At 38.3% G+C, this 17,125-nt stretch overlaps 2 protein-coding genes across 7 annotated transcripts in view; one reads left to right on the top strand and one right to left on the bottom strand.

Moving 5' to 3' along the window:
* Positions 1-3,590: 3,590 nt before the first annotated feature.
* On the top strand, positions 3,591-11,655 carry LOC121897611 (homeobox protein DBX1-B-like). Of its 4 annotated transcripts, none has more exons than XM_042412220.1 (6): positions 3,591-3,774; positions 4,476-4,618; positions 5,776-6,144; positions 6,726-6,827; positions 10,461-10,663; positions 10,852-11,654. In XM_042412220.1, exons 3-6 carry the CDS (start codon positions 5,778-5,780, stop codon positions 11,170-11,172), a joined length of 993 nt encoding a protein of 330 aa, XP_042268154.1. In that variant the 5' UTR covers positions 3,591-3,774; positions 4,476-4,618; positions 5,776-5,777; the 3' UTR covers positions 11,173-11,654. The 4 variants fall into 4 exon arrangements, with proteins under 4 accessions (XP_042268154.1, XP_042268158.1, XP_042268155.1 ...); XM_042412221.1 differs by lacking the exon at positions 3,591-3,774 and adding an exon at positions 3,785-4,052; XM_042412224.1 differs by lacking the exon at positions 4,476-4,618 and having other exon boundaries at positions 10,852-11,655.
* A 2,682-nt stretch (positions 11,656-14,337) lies between these two features.
* The window catches only part of ckap5 (cytoskeleton associated protein 5), a 39,427-nt gene continuing 36,639 nt past the window's right edge, over positions 14,338-17,125 (bottom strand). For 2 of the 3 annotated variants that reach the window (XM_042411054.1, XM_042411056.1), the window contains one exon: positions 14,338-16,851. In XM_042411054.1, coding sequence (XP_042266988.1) covers positions 16,588-16,851 — 264 coding nt within the window. In that variant the 3' untranslated portion in view covers positions 14,338-16,587. The remainder of the gene's footprint in view (positions 16,852-17,125) is intronic. The other variant, XM_042411055.1, reaches the window with a different exon arrangement.

The following is a 17,125-nucleotide window of genomic DNA, read 5'->3' as shown; positions in this document are numbered from 1 at the left end:
CCGTAGACACAGCCGTAGTTGTTTCCCCCTCTTTGCATGTGTTATCAATTCAGGGAGTTAGGTGGGGAGGGTTCATGTTGTAAGACTTCTAGAGGCTAATAGCTTTAAAATGAGTCTTAACTGGTGTTTAATTCACTAACAGCTGTTGTGTTGGTTAAGAATCGAGCAGCAGGCTGGTCTGTCTGTCGGACCAGGAGGAGAAATTAGTTCTGCTGATGCCCATATTCCCTCCCAGAGAACCATCTGCTCCACTTCAATACAATAGAGGGATTTTCTGAAGGAATAAAATGCTTTGAACGTAACAATTTCTCTCTCTCTCTCTTTGAGAGGGGTTTTGGTTAAGGTGTCGTATTTCCCGGCAGGGCTGCCACTCAGCAAATCTGCTGCACATTTAATGATTGGTTCCTTTTGTTGAAGAGCGGATCATTCCATCATAATGCCTTCATAATGAGTAGTTTACAAGATTATACCGAAACGAGATGCATTTAAATGTATATAGATTCAGGCCAGTGTACAATAAAAGCACTTGCTCAGTTCAGTTAACTGAAAATTCTTGAAAATGGATATGATAGTGTTCATTATGGCTTTAGGCCTTATGGTTTATCATCACAAGGCCTGCTGAGTACATTATAGTTATTATTTGTTGATGTTTCATTTTCTTTCCTCCTTTTTTCTTGCTTATATTTTTATTTCTTTTAATTGCATAGCAATCCACAATCATTTCAGGAACAAGAACATGTAAATATGTTTAAATATTTGTTCCCCTTTTATTCATTTCCCCCACTTTTTCAATAAAAGAGGACACTGTACTTAACAGATATATTTTCTTTCTTTAGTGATTGTTGTTTAGCACATTTGCACAATGCCATTTTTGTTTTAAAAGGCTTAGCTTAGTTTAAAAGTGTATTGGACAATTAAAATGTTTTGTTCTAAAACTAATTTATTGTATTAGCATTGAGAAAGTACATGTAAAAAATACAGCAATGATGAAACAGTATCTCTGAAACTCTGGATGATCTACAGAAATCACTGTCAACAGATTTTTTAGGGACTATTTCTTCAATAGAAAGTAGTTCCAATGAAAATTGTTCACTGATAAGTTGCTCTTGATTTTTTTAAAATGCAAGTTTATTCAGTGTAGTGAGTTCCATCCACCTCTGTTGTATTGGGTTGGAGGCAGAAATCTCGAAGACAGATATCTTCAAACCTTGACAAATATAACCAAAAGTATCAATAGATACTCCTGGGGGTAAGTGACAAAATGTTTTGGGTTTTTTGTAATTTGTGTGAAATAGCCCTTTGAAGAAGATACAGTTCTGTTTCATGTAAATCTTCTGAGATGGACAATGGGAATATGGAAGCAAATCAAATCATTAATTGAATTTAAAATGTCTTGGGCTGGGCTCACTGCATACTGTGATCTAAAGTAATTAACACCCTATACATTCATGGTTTATTGTACTGTAGTTCATGGTAGATTTCTTATATGATTAATGAGGCTACAATGTAAACCCATTTGCCATGTATCGGAAAGTTTGCAGGTGCTGCCCAATAAGAAAAAAAGGCATAATCACAAATATGAAAGCAACCTTTATTCAATGAGTTGTCATAAAATAGTGAAAAATGTGTTTTAATGTCCCACAGCTCAAGGAGATGTATTAAAATGTCTTGTTCGGTCCAAAATCATTCAAATCGCTAAGATATTGGATTTACTGTCATCATAGCAGCAAATTTGAGAAGCTGAAACCAGAGAATTTGGGGCATTTTTATTTAAAAAATTACAAAAACTATCATTGATTATTAAAATAGTTTAGTTTGATTGATCGACTAATCGATTAATCAACTAATCGTTGCAGCTCTACTTACATGGGCTAGTAAATAGGCCTAAACACTTATTAAATGTCACTATGTCACATATAGACATCACACTTTAGACTTCATACAAGGAAAAACACTCACACCCCTCCTAAAACAGTGACAGTGTGTGATGTGTATAACTTTGATGTTTTAACAGTGAAGCTTGTACTACTGTCTGTTGTTGTTTAAGTATCATTACAATGTTTAGTCTACTGCAGGCTATAAGTCCAGATGTTTCAGGTCCAACAATGCATAAATGTCTCAGACTACAGGCTGTCTGTCATCACTGCTGAACCCAACAGTGCAAGTTAAGATGTCTATTTGTCATTAAGAGTAATTCTCCTCAGACATTTAAAGGTGCAGTGTGTAGAATTTAGTGGCATCTAGTGGAGTGGATTTGGCAGACATAATAGGAATATAATATTCATAAGTATGTTTTAATTAGTGTAAAATCACCCCAAAATAAGAATTGTTGTGGTTTTGTTACCTTAGAATGAGCTTTTATATCTATAGGGAGCCGGTCCTCCTCCTCAGAGTCTGCCATGTTGCACCGCCATGTTTGTACAGTAGCCCAGAATGGACAAACCAAACACTGGCTCTAGAGAGGGCCTTTCACATTTTTTGCGAGTTCACAGCCACCGTGTGTTCTCCTACACGCTTGGAAGGGGAGGGTGAGGGGAGGGGTATTCAGTTGGTTGCAATCCGCAACCTCACCACTAGATGCCACTAAATCCTACACACTGGTCCTTTTAAATTATAATCCTTAAGATTTCCTGGACGATTTGGCGACACCTGTGGTCACTAATGGTAACTGAAAGTGGGGTTTATTACTACAGAGTAGCTACTTTGTCAGAAATATATAAATGAATACACACACACACACACACACACATATATATATATATAACAGAATACAAAATAAATACAGAATAAATAAATAACAAAAGAGCAACTGGTTCATCTGTTAATAGTGCAGCTAAACACACTCACATTGTAAGTAGGCCTAAGTAGACAAGTTCAGTGCAGGACAGGAATGGCAGATTCTGCCATTAACAATGAAAACTACTTTATCAAGCAGTAATCAAAAACTGCAAACAGTAGAATGGTCATTGCTGAAAACTGTCAACCAAATTGTATTAAAATGAGGTTTAATTTATAGAAAACATTAAGGTTTATAACTTTAAATGTTTTCACTTTTTTGCCCATGGGTGCCTGCAGCTGACATCGCTTCCTGCATGGTTAAGACAAAAATCCATTTAACAGAAATAAGATTTATGTTTTGGCTCTTTTGATGATTTAATTCTTTTCTAAGCATGCAATTAACAATTACTTAAATTATCGATTAATCTGTTGATTATATCAATTAGTTGTTTCAGTTGTGTCAATAAAATGTCAGAAAATGGCGATAGATGTGGATCGCTGTTTCCAAAGCCCAAGATCATGTGCCTCAAATGTCTTGTTTTATCCATAACCCAAAGATATCCAGTTTACTTCAGAACACTAAAGAACCCAGAAAATATTCAAATTTGAAAAGCTGGAATCAGAGAATTAGGTTTTTTTTCTTAAAATGACTCCAAACGATGAATAGATTATCAAAAATAGTTGGCGATTAATTTAATAGTGGACAGTTAAAGCGATCGATTGACTAATCGTTGCAGCTCTATTTTTTTCTTTTTTTAATACCTACAAAAAGAAAAACGCACACAATTCTGATTCTGTTTCTTGTTTGTTTTCCAGATTGAATGAAGTAACTGGATGAAGGGACGATACACGGACTGAGCACGTGCTCAAATACCATTAGTCACAGGTTTTATCACGCGCCCTCAGGGACTCACCTCTCGCGCCCCTCAAGTCCCTTAAAAGCTCCTTTGTTCCTCTTTGACCTCTGTCTGTCTGTCTGAAGTGCATCCACTGCAGGTGTGTAATACTTGTATAATTGTGACGACCTGTCTGCGGCTAGGCCATATACCAAACTTCATTCATAAAAAAGCATCACTGTTTATGCGGAGTAGTGATATCTTTCAAAAACGGCATTACTGTGTATAAGCCAATATTTTCAGCATTCTTATTCATGACATAAGTTGTCAAGTTGTAGGCTAATACAGTCTGTCTGTGCTGTCGGTAGCTGTAGAATTTGCCATGATGTTCGTTTTTACAAAGTGAAGTTAGCATCGGCCTTTTGTGTTTAGGTTAAGGTAAGAATTTGGTCATTTTGGTTTAGTGCCAAATATTTAAAGACAGAAAAAGGTATTCTTCAGTTAGCATAAATGATGCAACATTATGCCTACACAGCATTCATTTTCATTTGTCCAGTTTTAGAGATACGTGACTGTTTGCTGCCACTAGGCTATAATTTGGAGACAACACATAGGCTAAATAAGAGTAAAAATCTGACATTTTTATCGTTAATTCAAGTGTTAACTGAAGCAAAAAGCGCAAAGGCCAAATAAATATGCCTGTATGAGTTACACTGCTGTCACTGTCAATGTGTTCCCTCCTGAACTTCAAATCACTCTACACTCATTCAAGTCACCAGGAGACATTCAGAGCGTCAGCATGATCAAAGGCGAGCAGAACAAAGCTGACTTTAAGTCTCTCTCTCTTTAAATCGTTTTAAGCGGAAAGGCCACCTTATGTCTCCCCGACGTGTGGAATGAATGACAGATAATCTGTGACGTCGCAAGATGATGATGCAATGCGAAGACAACAAGACTGTAGAGTCTCACATCATCATGAGGAGGAGGAGGAGGAGGAGGAGGAGGTAACTCTGCTCATAGTTACCTCTTATTTTATTACTAAACATTTTCTGTCTGCTTAAGTCAGGTGCCTAAAAAATATTATTCTCATATTCTGACAGTATGAGAACTGTGATATAATCACAATGCGCCACGGCCAGTCCTGAGATACTACTTAACTATAGTGCACCTATAGTGAGGGACGGTGTTATAACAGGCTAAAAATAATAATTATAAAAAATACAGCACTTTTCATTCATAGTGAAACTCAAAGTGAGCAGTATTAATAACCTAGTAATAAAAAATGTAGCCTAATAATATAATCTGTATGTTGACATTATTAATAATAACAATAACGTTATTATTATAATCATTTATCTATTTGATTTATTATAATTTTACTGTTGTTGATTTTATTTGAACGCTCTCACACAAGGTGAAAAGTCGACAAACTGAGTCTGAATATGTGTCAGAAATACTGTGCTGGGCTGAAATAATTTATTCCTCAGTCTGGACTGTTATTTCGTTTTTGTGGGCGGCTAAATGCTGCATTCAAATGCTGTTGCTTTGTTTGTTTGTTTGTTTGTTTTTTGTTTTTTGCTTTTTTCAGACAGTAAGAACATATTAATCAAAATAATGCACCATGGCAACGCTGTTTCTCAACATGCACTTTGGTGGTGAAGCCTTCATGCATCTAATTTTTAATTAGTGAAAATCAATTTCTGTATCAGCTGCATCTTAAAAGCAAACAATCAGATCACTGACAGAGATAAAACCAGGAGGGCTTTTTAACCGTTTTTGACTAAAGTCTAATCAGAAATGCATCAGAGAGCCGTTGACCAATCCTCTGGCCCTGAACTTTGTGTTCAAGAGCCTCACGCAGAGAGATGGGCTGGGGGTTGAACTTGTGCGTGTGCACGCGAATGTGCTTGAGTGTGTGTGTGTGTGTGTGTGTGTGTGCGTGTGTGTGTGTGTGTGTGTGTGTGTGTGTGTGTGTGTGTGTGTGTGTAAAGAAGTGAGTCCCTTGTATAAAACCTTTTCGAAGAGGGCACAGAGACACAGAACACAGTCAGTGTGTGAGAGTGTGTGTTGTTCATTTTATCCTTCACTTTTCCTGAACACATTTCTGCCAGAAAAGTAAGAAAAAGTGAAGAGAGAGAAACTTTTTTTTTTTTTGGAACAGCCATGATGTTTCCCTGCAGCGCCCTGCCGCCTCCTCTCTACCCGGGTTTACTGCGTCCCCCGGCTGCTCTCTCCTCGCCTCTGACCCGGTCACTCCCCTCCGGCTTCCTGGTGGAAGATCTTCTCCGAATAAGCCAGCCTACATACAGCTACATACATCGGACTTTCTCCTCCAGAAGCCCCGGGGACATCCTCTCGCTCAGCCCGGGGCCGGACGCCCGGGCGTCAGGACTCAGCACAGAGCGGTCTGTGCTGCAGAGCTCCGGCCAGCAGAGCCGCAGCAGCTCCGGCTCCCCGCAGACTGCCTGCCCGGACTCCAGCTACCTGAAGTTCGGCGTCAGTGCCATTCTGGCACCGTCCACACGGAACGGTGAGATACCTCAAAATATACTGGATGACGATGGTCTGATGATTATATTTTAGATGTAGATATAATACATTATAATATTATAAATAATTATTTTAACAAAAGAAAATAATGACACATAATATAACAAAATATTAAGACCGAATTATTATTATTATTATTATTATTATTATTATTATTATTATTATTATTATTATTATTAATGTGCACAGTTTTTCTTTATATTTTGATAACTTATCAACTCCAAAGCAATTTTCCAGTGTTACTACTGCGAATTGCTTTTATTAATGTTCGCAAATTGGCATATACAGATTTTGGGATGCTGAATATGGCAAATATAAACATGCATTGACTCTGTTGAAAATGTACCTGGTGAGGTAGTGAATGCTCTGTAGAATTACTTGCATTCAGCTTAAATTTATCATCATGTAGACGTGCATATATTTGGCTATATTTTCTTACTAAAACAAGGTTATAAGGAGCTATAATAACTTACTGATATTTATCCATTTTGATACATATCTGATGTATTTTTTTCCATGTGTGAAACAAGGATGTGAAGTCGGTTTGTGTTCATTTTTCAGCTTGCTCCTCTACTCCAGTCCAGAGTTTGCAGACTAAATCCTTCCCTCTACCTTTCTTTGATGGAAGCCTTCATCCTTTCATCAGAGCTTCTTGTTTCACAGGTAGGTGGACCCACCACTTCTATAAATGAGCATTTTATACAGCAGTTTCTGAACCTCATTAACACTCCATTCTCAGTAACAGATTTATTTAGAGTGAATTTATGAGTGATTTGGATTTACTCCATCCCTTGTTCACAACCTTCCAGCAGTTACTCAAGTACATTCACTGTAATTACATTCAAGTTTATCCACACCTGTTATAATGCACAACCAATATAATGCACAAATGCACAAACAGTAGAAATTAGCATCTGTCTGCTATTAAGTGTGGTTGCAGGTCAGCTGTGTCTCAGCTGTAGGCCTGAATATATTACTTCATCATTTATATTTAATTGAATACTCCAAATCAGGAGCCTGTAGTAATAAAAATAAGAAATTCATTAAGATATTATCCTTAATGAGATGATGACAAGATAAATAAGATGATATGCACAAAAATAGTTTTCTCTGGTTTGTCTGTTTTTAAAAGGTGTAATAAAAAATGTTTCAGTTTGTTTCATAACATTATACTAATGTATCTACAGGGATTATTTTTTTTAAATCTCAACAATTAATAATGTTAATATATTAAAGCTCACTCTCTGGTCTGCACTTTGGTCCTAAACAAAACTCACATTGGGAGTCTCAGCCACCTACTGCTGACTGTGATGAATGAGCAACAAGCATTGCAACACTTTTTGGCCATGCAGCCTAAAAAAAAAAAATTTTTTCATAAAAAGTTTTATGAATTGTATTTTCAGTACACTGTCTGTTTCTGTTGGACTCTGATCTTAGTTAGCTAAACTTAATTCTCACTACTAACAAACACCAAATGTTTCCTCGGTGTTATTTAAAGGTTATTGAAATCAGAAGGCTGGCTTCATGTAGAGGAGTAAATATAAAGAAGAAATCACACATAAAGAGCTCACGCCACCATATTGTTTCTATCTGCCTTTAGAATTTCATCCAACAGTAGATACTGTAAATGATTCAAGCACCAATTCAAAAAGACTTATTTAATGGACATATTGATCAATACTGGTATAAACTGGCAATACTACTTTTATTAAAAAATGATTTCGGTGTCACAGCCCTTTATTAAACTAGTCAAGATGTTTTGTTTGTTTCATACCAGTAATAGTGCACTTCTGTGGGAGGAAACCACAACATTTTCAAGATACTGAACAGGACTCTGCAATTTAAAACATCGGATCTGAACCATCTGAAATCCTCAGTGAAAACATTTTACCAGCCGATGTGGACGGTGAGGTCCCAGCCGGCTGTTTAGATGTTGTCAGCCTTTTAGCATGGGAATACCCCGGACAGCTCGGAATCAGCTCCGCCAATTTGAAGGCCTATTTAGGTGACGCGCTGACTGCTGACATTAGCACCAGTTGTCCTAATCTACAAATTAGTCCGGTTTGTCACGCTCTAAATATATTAGTGCCGTTTGTCATGGTCTAAATGTGAGGCGGGTATCTTCCCAGCTCAGGAACTCAGCGCCTCTTCACGCGCCGTCGTTTTCCCACCAAGCCCCTCTGCCTGCCCACAAAGCTCCCAGCACCGTGACCAATAGGAGCCAAAACCACACACACACACAAACACACACACACACACACACACACACACACACACACACACACACACACACACACACACACATTTAGAATCTTTGACATAGCTATGTTGCTCACAAATTCTGTTCAATTCGCTGATTTTCACCCAGATTTCATTTCAAAATTTAGTTTTGCATACTTGAATCTCTTTACACAACAGGTTCCAACATCCACCAGCATAATGATCAATTCTACAAAAAGTCAATATACTTAAAAAGGCCTGAATCATATTCATCCATCAGCAGGAAGCAGATAAGATGTAATGCAGGTATATAAGACTGAGATCATCTGTAAGCTCTCAGTATCTAAAGTGTCTCTACATTATGCTGACCTGTCTTTAATGGGCCTGTAATATACTGGCCTGTCGACGGCCTTTTCCACTCAATTCATTACAACACAATCAGCTTTCTCTATGCATTTGCAGCCTATACAACCCCCCCTTCATGCTTCATTAGAGGCAGTGTGAGCTCAGCTTTGGAGAGCCTGTCTCATTAGCATAGGCTCTGTTTCCACTGCCGGACAAATTGGGCTTTTTAACATGAGATTTCAAGCAGGACATTCCGGGAGACACTGACGAAGTGAGAGCACTGATAAATTTGATATTTAAAGTGGGAGGATGTGTAGAATCTACAGTGAGGGAGACATCATTGAAGATCATCTTCACAAGCAGGATTCAAACTCCTATCACTTCACAAAACCAGAAAGCGGTGCGTACAGTAAGATCTTCAACTAGTGCACATTAACATCTGATTTCTGACAGTTTAGACACACTGTAGGTAGAAATAAAAGTGGAGGCAGAACTAGCTAAAGAGCTCAGTTCATTCATCACAGGCTGGATGACATTAAAACTGAAATACAACACAATCAACTGTGTGTCACAGTTTTTATCAGTGCTGCAGGCGGTCTCCTCCACCGGCAGAGCAGCTATCAAATAATGTCACTTGTGTCATCGCCGGAGCCAATTATTGATGAAATATAAACAATATTTGTAACAGAGGAACTTCAACCAACTTGTGTGTTATACCCACACAGTCTAGGTCCAATTTAAAAAAAAAACTTAACATCGGCAGGTTGTTGTGTCTGTGTTGGCAGTATTTTACTGATAGTTGACCACAATACAGCTGCACATATTTATTATAATTAAAGCTGAAACTATTATTAGATTAAATGATTAGTGGGTTAAAAGAAAATTAATTAATTGGCAACCATTCAAAAAAAAAAATCTTTTTAAAGTGAAAAGCCAAAAAAAGAGACTGATTTCAGCTTCTCACATGTAAAATATTTTCTTGTTTTGTGACTCCTCTGTGATGAGCTCTGGGATATTGTGATGGGTTTTGTTTTGTTTTTTACATAGAAAAATGTCTTATAGAATAATGGATTTAATCGTGAAAATAATCGCAGACCTAATTGTAATGAATTGTTTATTCATTTCTGTAGCAATAGTAAAACCTCCTCAGACGTAGTTCAATGACCCTGTAAATTAGAATAAAATGATTTAATCACTGGAGGATTTAAGTTATACGTCAAAATCCTTTTTTAGATTTTTTTTTTTGCATGTTTGCCTTAATTTGACAGTTTGACAGTGCAGAGAGACAGTAAACAGAGTACAGAGAGCAGCATGACATGCAACAGAGCTCTGAGGTTTTGTAGTAAGTGTCTCAACCAGCAGGCTCGTCAGGAATTCATATATCAGCAGGTGATTTAATAGTCAGATGAAATGAGGACATGTTAATATGATGCAATTGTGTTTTTCTGACACAAGAACAGTTCCTTTCAATATATTGTCAATATTATATTTTCCTTCTGTTTTTTTTTTTTTTTTGAATATATGATTTTTTTGGTCCTTTGCCTTTTAAGTTGTTCTTTGTCCTTTTTGGAAATGCTTGACTGTTTGCTTTTTGTGATGGTTTTCCTGTATTTGTGTATTCTTTGTGTGTGAGAAAATGAGGACATGAACATGTGACATGGAAACTGTGTGATACCTGCAGGAGATTCAACTTTTTCAGTGAACACATGTTGTTGTGTTCTGTCCCTCCAGCCTCTTCTTCTGTGGTTCCGGTCCCAGGGACGTTTTCGTGGCCCCTGGCCCCCAGAGGGAAGCCCAGGAGGGGCATGCTGCGGCGGGCGGTGTTCTCAGACCTCCAGAGGAAGGCTCTGGAGAGAACTTTCCAGAAGCAGAAGTACATCAGCAAGCCAGACAGGAAGAAACTGGCCAGTAAGCTGGGACTCAAAGACTCACAGGTGCATAGCGAGGACTATTTTACTTTATTATTTATTTTAGGAATCCGCTTTAAATAAGAACAACAATATTTCTTTCTCCATTGCTGTTATTTTGTGCATTTAAACCTCATTTTGTTCCATGTGTAAGCGTGCAGTGATGAGGAGCTCCATGATTGTGACTTCTTCTTTTCTTCTCGTGTGTTGTGAAGGTGAAGATCTGGTTTCAGAACCGGAGGATGAAATGGAGGAACTCCAAGGAGAGAGAGCTGCTGTCTACCGGCGGCTGCCGCCAGCAGACCCTCCCCACCAAAACCAACCCCCACCCAGACCTCACCGATGTGGGCAGCACCTACTGCCACAGGCTGGACAGGACTGCACCCACCAGCCGAGAACAGCTGGACAGCCCCGAGTCACATATTCATCACCACCACCACCACCACCATCATCATCACAATCCTTCCTCTCCATCAGAGTCCAGCAAACAGTCAGAGCTGTCCGAGTCAGACGGCGAAGAAATCACAGTTTCATAAGAGCTTCATTAAACTCAGCAGTGTGTCAATCTGCTCTGTACATGGCTGTGTTTTATCAGCGTTTTCCCCTCAGTGCCATAAATCTGTACAGTTTGTGTATATTACTTTTATATGTAGTTCAGTATATTGTGTACACAGTATAAAACATGTACTGAGCTGTTTTAGATTTAATATTTGTAGATTGAAATGTTTAAAACTCTTAAATATATAATTACTCTTTCCATACATATTTGTATTCTTTATTTTCTCAAATAAAGCTTGAAAAAGTCTCATGACGTGTTGATGTCTGACGTCCCACTGATGTAAAACTACTGGAATGTTAAGCTTAGATTGCTGTGGTCTGATGTGGTGTCAGCATCAGGTATGAAGAGTGTGAGCAGGAAGGCACTGGACTCATTTTACCCCCCCAAAAATAAAGTGATTCATAAGTAAATGTGGCCCTAAAAGAGGTCAAAAGAAAACAGAAGTGAACTCAAAATACAGCAACTGATCAGCAGCAAAGTTCCACAAAGACAAAATGGACCTACAGTAACAGATGAGGGGAACATGCCAAAGCATTGAACAGACACTAGGAGATTTATACAATATATTAATACTAAATAAAAGATTTCTAAATGGAACTTACACTGCTCAAACCCTCCTGTGCAGTGTGAGCAGAATCTTTCACATGATGGAGGCCATTTCTCAAACTCATAAAAGTAACATTTTGGACTGATAAAGATAAAAAAAAAAACCTGCACTTTTACTCTTAATCACAAACTAAAAAATAAAAACTATTAATCAGAGAAACCAAGCTGTTTTCTGTCTGATTGTATTAGATATCATTGTTCATGATGAATAACACATTATTTGAAGCAGTATCATTATTTCTATTTAAAGATCCCCACCACGTGTTTTAAGACTAATAAATAATACTGTTCTTTGATTAAAATTGATGAATGATATGCTTTTACTGCTACTAATACTTCTTCTACCTCACTAAAAACTGAGATTTAAGGTGAGAAACTTTCCTCCTTCAGCAGATGAATATAAAAACAAACTGCGCATCCATCATTCTGCACAGAGAACAACATCCAACTGAAGGAAGGAAAATCTAAACATGTTTTTGAGTGGAGGGACTTTAAACTTTTATGTATATGTTCATCAGGGTTGCACACAAGCAACAATTCTGTTTCCTATTATTTCATCCCTGTTAACATTTTAAGATTTCACACAAATAAAACAACCTTGTAGATATGATCCTGCAGAATAACCTGTCACTTGAGAGTTGCTCTTAAAACTTACTTTGACACGTCTCTGTAGTCAAGTGTGATTCACTTGATAAATGTGTTTTATTAGCGAAGAACTTTTACTCTTTAAGTTTGTATTTTAGAGCTTTCTGAAGTGTAATTCTTAGAAGTTTGATAAATGTGGGCTGGATGTCTCCCTGACCAGCAGCACAGTGAGTCAGAGGAAAGAAGATGATATTAGTACGACTGAAAGATAACAGAAGTTGAGTGTTGATGATGCAAAATTAACTAAATGTTTGCTTCATCTAGAAATTGTCAGAAAGTGTTTTTATTTGACTCTATTGTATTATTTTAAAATTAATTTTATTACATTTTCAAGTTTATCTCTCAGTCTCAAATTGTTTTACTGTTTACATTTGTTGTCTTATCATTTGCTTGTCAGTCATCTATGAAGCACTAACCTGTATGAAAGGTGATATACAAATCGATCATTTATTAATTATATTAAATTTATCTGAAAAGCAAATTTTAATTTCAAATATGAAAATAGCATGTGTGTAAACTAAATGAAAGGTATCATTAAATGTGAATGTGAGGGTGTGTGGACATGGTTTTATCCAAAAAACTTCTCAAAGTTATACTTTCTTGGTGCGTTCATATAGAAGTTAAGCGTATAAGTAGAAATATCTTGTAATGATCCTGTTAGGCTCTATGATGTAAATGGATTACACTGCTCCTCTAAGATGTGTTCATCAGCACTATGTAAAACCTCACACGCAAAAGGTTTGAACCAACTGTCACAACTCTTTCAAACTGATACACCCTTTCTCATTTCAGTAATCTGGTGTTGTGAAAACAGGTGAATCTTTATATTCAGTAACATGTTTCATCCTCAAATTTTAGCAGTTTATCACAAGTGATCAGTATAAAGTGACACGGTGCTTAAAGGACGACTTCACAATTTTTCAAGTGTGTCTTAAAACAACAGTCAGGTGTCCATATGAACAGTGAAAGAGGTTTTCCTCGCTGTAATCATTCCTCCTGTTCATACTGAATATTAAAAGATCCCCTTCATATGTGATTTCAATCTGAGTGATGGAGGCCAAAATCCTTTAAAGTCATTTAAAATTTGATGTGAAGCTTATATGAGGCTTCAGCAGTCTGAGTTAGTCATATCAAGTGTGTATCTGCCACATTTACAGTCTTTTTAGCATCAAATTCCCTCTTTGTGTTTCCCTGTTGAGCTGTGGTGGAAGTATAAATGGTAAATGGACTGTACTTTTATAGCGCCTTTCTAGTCTTCCAACCACTCAAAAGCACTTTTACACTACGAATCACATTCACACACACATTCTCACACTGATGACACAGCCATCAGGAGCAATCAGGGGTTAAGTATCTTGCCCAAGGACACATCAACATGCGGACTGGAGGAGCTGGGAATCAAACAACCAATCTGCCGATTAGTGGACGACCCGCTCTACCTCCTGAGCCACAGCCGCCCGTCTTTAGTAACAAAAAGAGGGACTCTGACACTAAAAAGACTGTAACGTTGAAAGATATCTACTTGATTTGACTCATTTGGAGGTCTGAAGCTTCATATTAGCTTCAGATAAACTTTTAAATTCATGTTTGCACAGAGGGAGGATTGTGGATTTTTGGATGTTTCAACATTCATTCGGGCTCCTGACTGTTGTTTTAACACAGACCCTAAAAATTGCGAACCTGTCCTTTAATGTTTTGGAGTTGTGTTTCAGACATTGCAGGGTTTCTCCAATGTTCACCCAGTTGAATTTGACTTTTAAAGACCTTTTTAATGCAGTTTAGTACCTGTTTCACCATCATATCGATCAAAGAATGAAAATATGATGGAAAAGCAGTAGGAACAATATGACCCTTTACAGAAAAATTAAATAAAAATCACCAAACTCAAAGATGGATTGTTAAAAAAAAAAACAAGACTTTATTGCCATCTTCCACTATGGATTATACAAGGAAACTGGAGAGCAACAATGTAAGACTACTAACGTTTGAATTAAATACAAAAACAATGTTATTTGTTTTTCTTTACTCAACATTCGGCTACAGAACAGATGACTGACATCATCATCATCACCATCATCATCATCATCATCATCGTCTTCATCAGAAAAACAATGACTTCTTTAAGCAGCAGTTTTAGTAATGCAAACTTTATTTACATGAGAAAATAAAAACAATCACTGACTTCATGCCATGCTCTGTAACCGTACACACAGAACAGAGTGAACCTCCTTCAGCTGGATAAAGAGCCGCACATAAATAACAAGAGTTTGGTCGAAGTGCTATACAGTGACGGCCATGTTGGCTCTGCGGTCTGTTAAATAACAGATGGGGCTGTTAATGGAGGGCATTAGTACATACAGTATTTACAGCCAAGTGTCACCCCACAGCACAGTCCAACACACTACTTAAACACACCTGGATATGACTCTGCTTGGTCTGGACTTCCTGAACGAACAAAGCAGTTCAGCTCGCCACTGACAGCAGAGACAGATTCTCTGTTCTGATTGGTTGAAAAGAGACGGTGGTATAATTGCTCCTCCAGAATGAAAGTAGTGGTTTTTAAAGCCCTGTAGCACCAAGAGTCTGCAGGTTTTCATCACAACCAAACAACTGATCATCTCCAGTTTGGCCGGGATATAAAAATCTGAGAACTTTTGGATGTCTAAAAATCAAAAGGAGGATTGAAAACCACTGACTTTACACAAAAGCTTACTAGAAGGCCACATGACGGCCGCTTTCAGAATAAAACTGGACATATTCCCCAAGTAACCCTGACCAAACGCCCTGATGAAAACACATATCAGCACACAGCTGCAGCTTTGAGCCTTGTCAGTTTTGAACTCCATAAAGGGGAAAAATAAAAACACACACACAGACACGCTGATGTTGCTGTGGAAATGCAGTTTCACTTATTCCTGGCCCCACAGAGAGACACAGTATATGTTTCTAACATGGATATAAATCAGACACTTGATTAAATTAAGTGCTGGAGCTTAAAGCCATATTTGTACTGTGCTATTTTGAAAGACTTCTCCTCTAAAGCCCTGTCAGCAGATGTTTGTCTTCAGCAAACTACAGTCAAGGAATTTGGAGTTTTTAACGTCACAGATGTAGAAAATGTAAATTTGCACTTTGTGTAGTTACTCCAAAGGTAATATTTATATTATATTTATATTATATACTTTAGGTTGATCATTGAGAAGAAGGAGCTGACACCAGTAGGGTCTATGACAGTGTTCAGCCACAAGGGGGCAGTCAAACACTGCATTTACACAGCTACAACAGCTGTAGCTTCAGCTCTTTACAGCAGTGTTTCTCCATCAAGACACTGCAGCAGGATTATGAGGCCAGCAGGAAGAAACATTGTTTTCTGCTGCATCCGTTTGAGAAGCGCTTCAAAAAACAGTTTTAAGTGGTTAACAACCTTTAAATATGTACAAACATATTGTGCCATGATGCTTAAAAACAGAGAGAAAAGGGAAGGGGAGTCCACTATTTCATTATTATAATACAGTGAGACGAGGTTTAAGAAACAGGAGAATGGGGAGTGGGGGGGGGTGCACCCTGAAAGAGGACAGGACAGGACAGGACAGCAGAGAGGATGGGTGGGATTCGGTTGTTAAGATGAAACTGTACAGACTGAGAACTACAGGTGACTATGTGATCCTGCACACGAAACATCAAAACTCACTCCTACACTCTGGATTCAGCTTTTTTTTTTTTTTTTTGCACTGATGATCGAAACTTCAAACAAAAAAAAGACTTGATGTCTAAATAGAGCCTCTTTATTGAGATTTTTTTAAGGTTGAATAAAGGCTAAAAACACCTGGATGAAGAGTGTGTGTCACAGCCTTAGTTCAATGTAACTGTACTGAACTACAATCAGGCTAAGGTGTGTTTGATTTCTAACAACATACAGGCACAGTGGGTGGAGTCAGGTTCAAATCTGAGTTGCTACCTGATTTGTTGATACAGAGGGCGGGTGTGAGGGTGTTGGGGTGTTGGGGAGGGGTGGGGGGGGTTTAGGGTCCATCTACCAAAGCATGAATAGAAACACAGAGTGAGTTAAAAAGGGAGGATGGTGATTCGGAACTACCAGCTGAACTCCACAGGCTTAGTGGATGAGATGAGGTTGGCGCTCCTACTGCCTGTTGCTCTTTATCCTTTCCAGACGTTTCTTCAGGTCGTCCAGGTTGGCGGCGGGCGAGGCAGAGCGGGTGTGTGTGTGCGTCGGGGAGTGGGAGTGTGCGTTGTGTTCCTGCTGGTACAGCTCTCTGGACTCTTTGAGCTGCGACAGCTTGCTGTGGAGCATGTCGGTGGAGGAGGCAACAGACGGCTTGGATGACAGCAGGGAGGAGATGGGGGGTCGCTGCTGGGGCTCGTCCTCGCCTCCCCCGGTGCCCTGCTGAAGGAGGAGAGAAGACAGTGGGGATGTATTATGAATACGAGAAATAATTCACCAGGAGGGTCGCTGCTCAAACTGGGCACCGAACATCAAAGCTCGGATAAAAGTTGAATCGCACTGCTCTCGTGATATCTGGCACCTGGTGTGTGAGAGATCCACTTCCTAGTCTGCAAAATATCCAACGCTAACAAATAGCTTATGAAACCAGCATATAATTGACTATTATATGTTTCACTCACGACAAATTTTAAAAAGGTGCTTTCTCAAAAACAAA

Source organism: Thunnus maccoyii, chromosome 5 (assembly GCF_910596095.1).
Source record: "Thunnus maccoyii chromosome 5, fThuMac1.1, whole genome shotgun sequence".
NCBI classification, from domain to species: Eukaryota; Metazoa; Chordata; class Actinopteri; order Scombriformes; family Scombridae; genus Thunnus; species Thunnus maccoyii.
The sequence above is the reverse complement of the archived record's forward strand: the minus strand, read 5'-3'. Positions and strand labels throughout refer to the sequence as shown.

Excerpts from the sequence above, each read along its gene's own strand:
- LOC121897611 (XM_042412224.1), top strand. The coding sequence starts at position 5,778 with ATGATGTTTCCCTGCAGCGCCCTGCCGCCTCCTCTCTACCCGGGTTTA. Across the intron at positions 6,145-6,725 it reads GGCACCGTCCACACGGAACG|CTTGCTCCTCTACTCCAGTC; the intron begins GTGAGATACCTC and ends TTCATTTTTCAG. Across the intron at positions 6,828-10,460 it reads CAGAGCTTCTTGTTTCACAG|CCTCTTCTTCTGTGGTTCCG; the intron begins GTAGGTGGACCC and ends CTGTCCCTCCAG.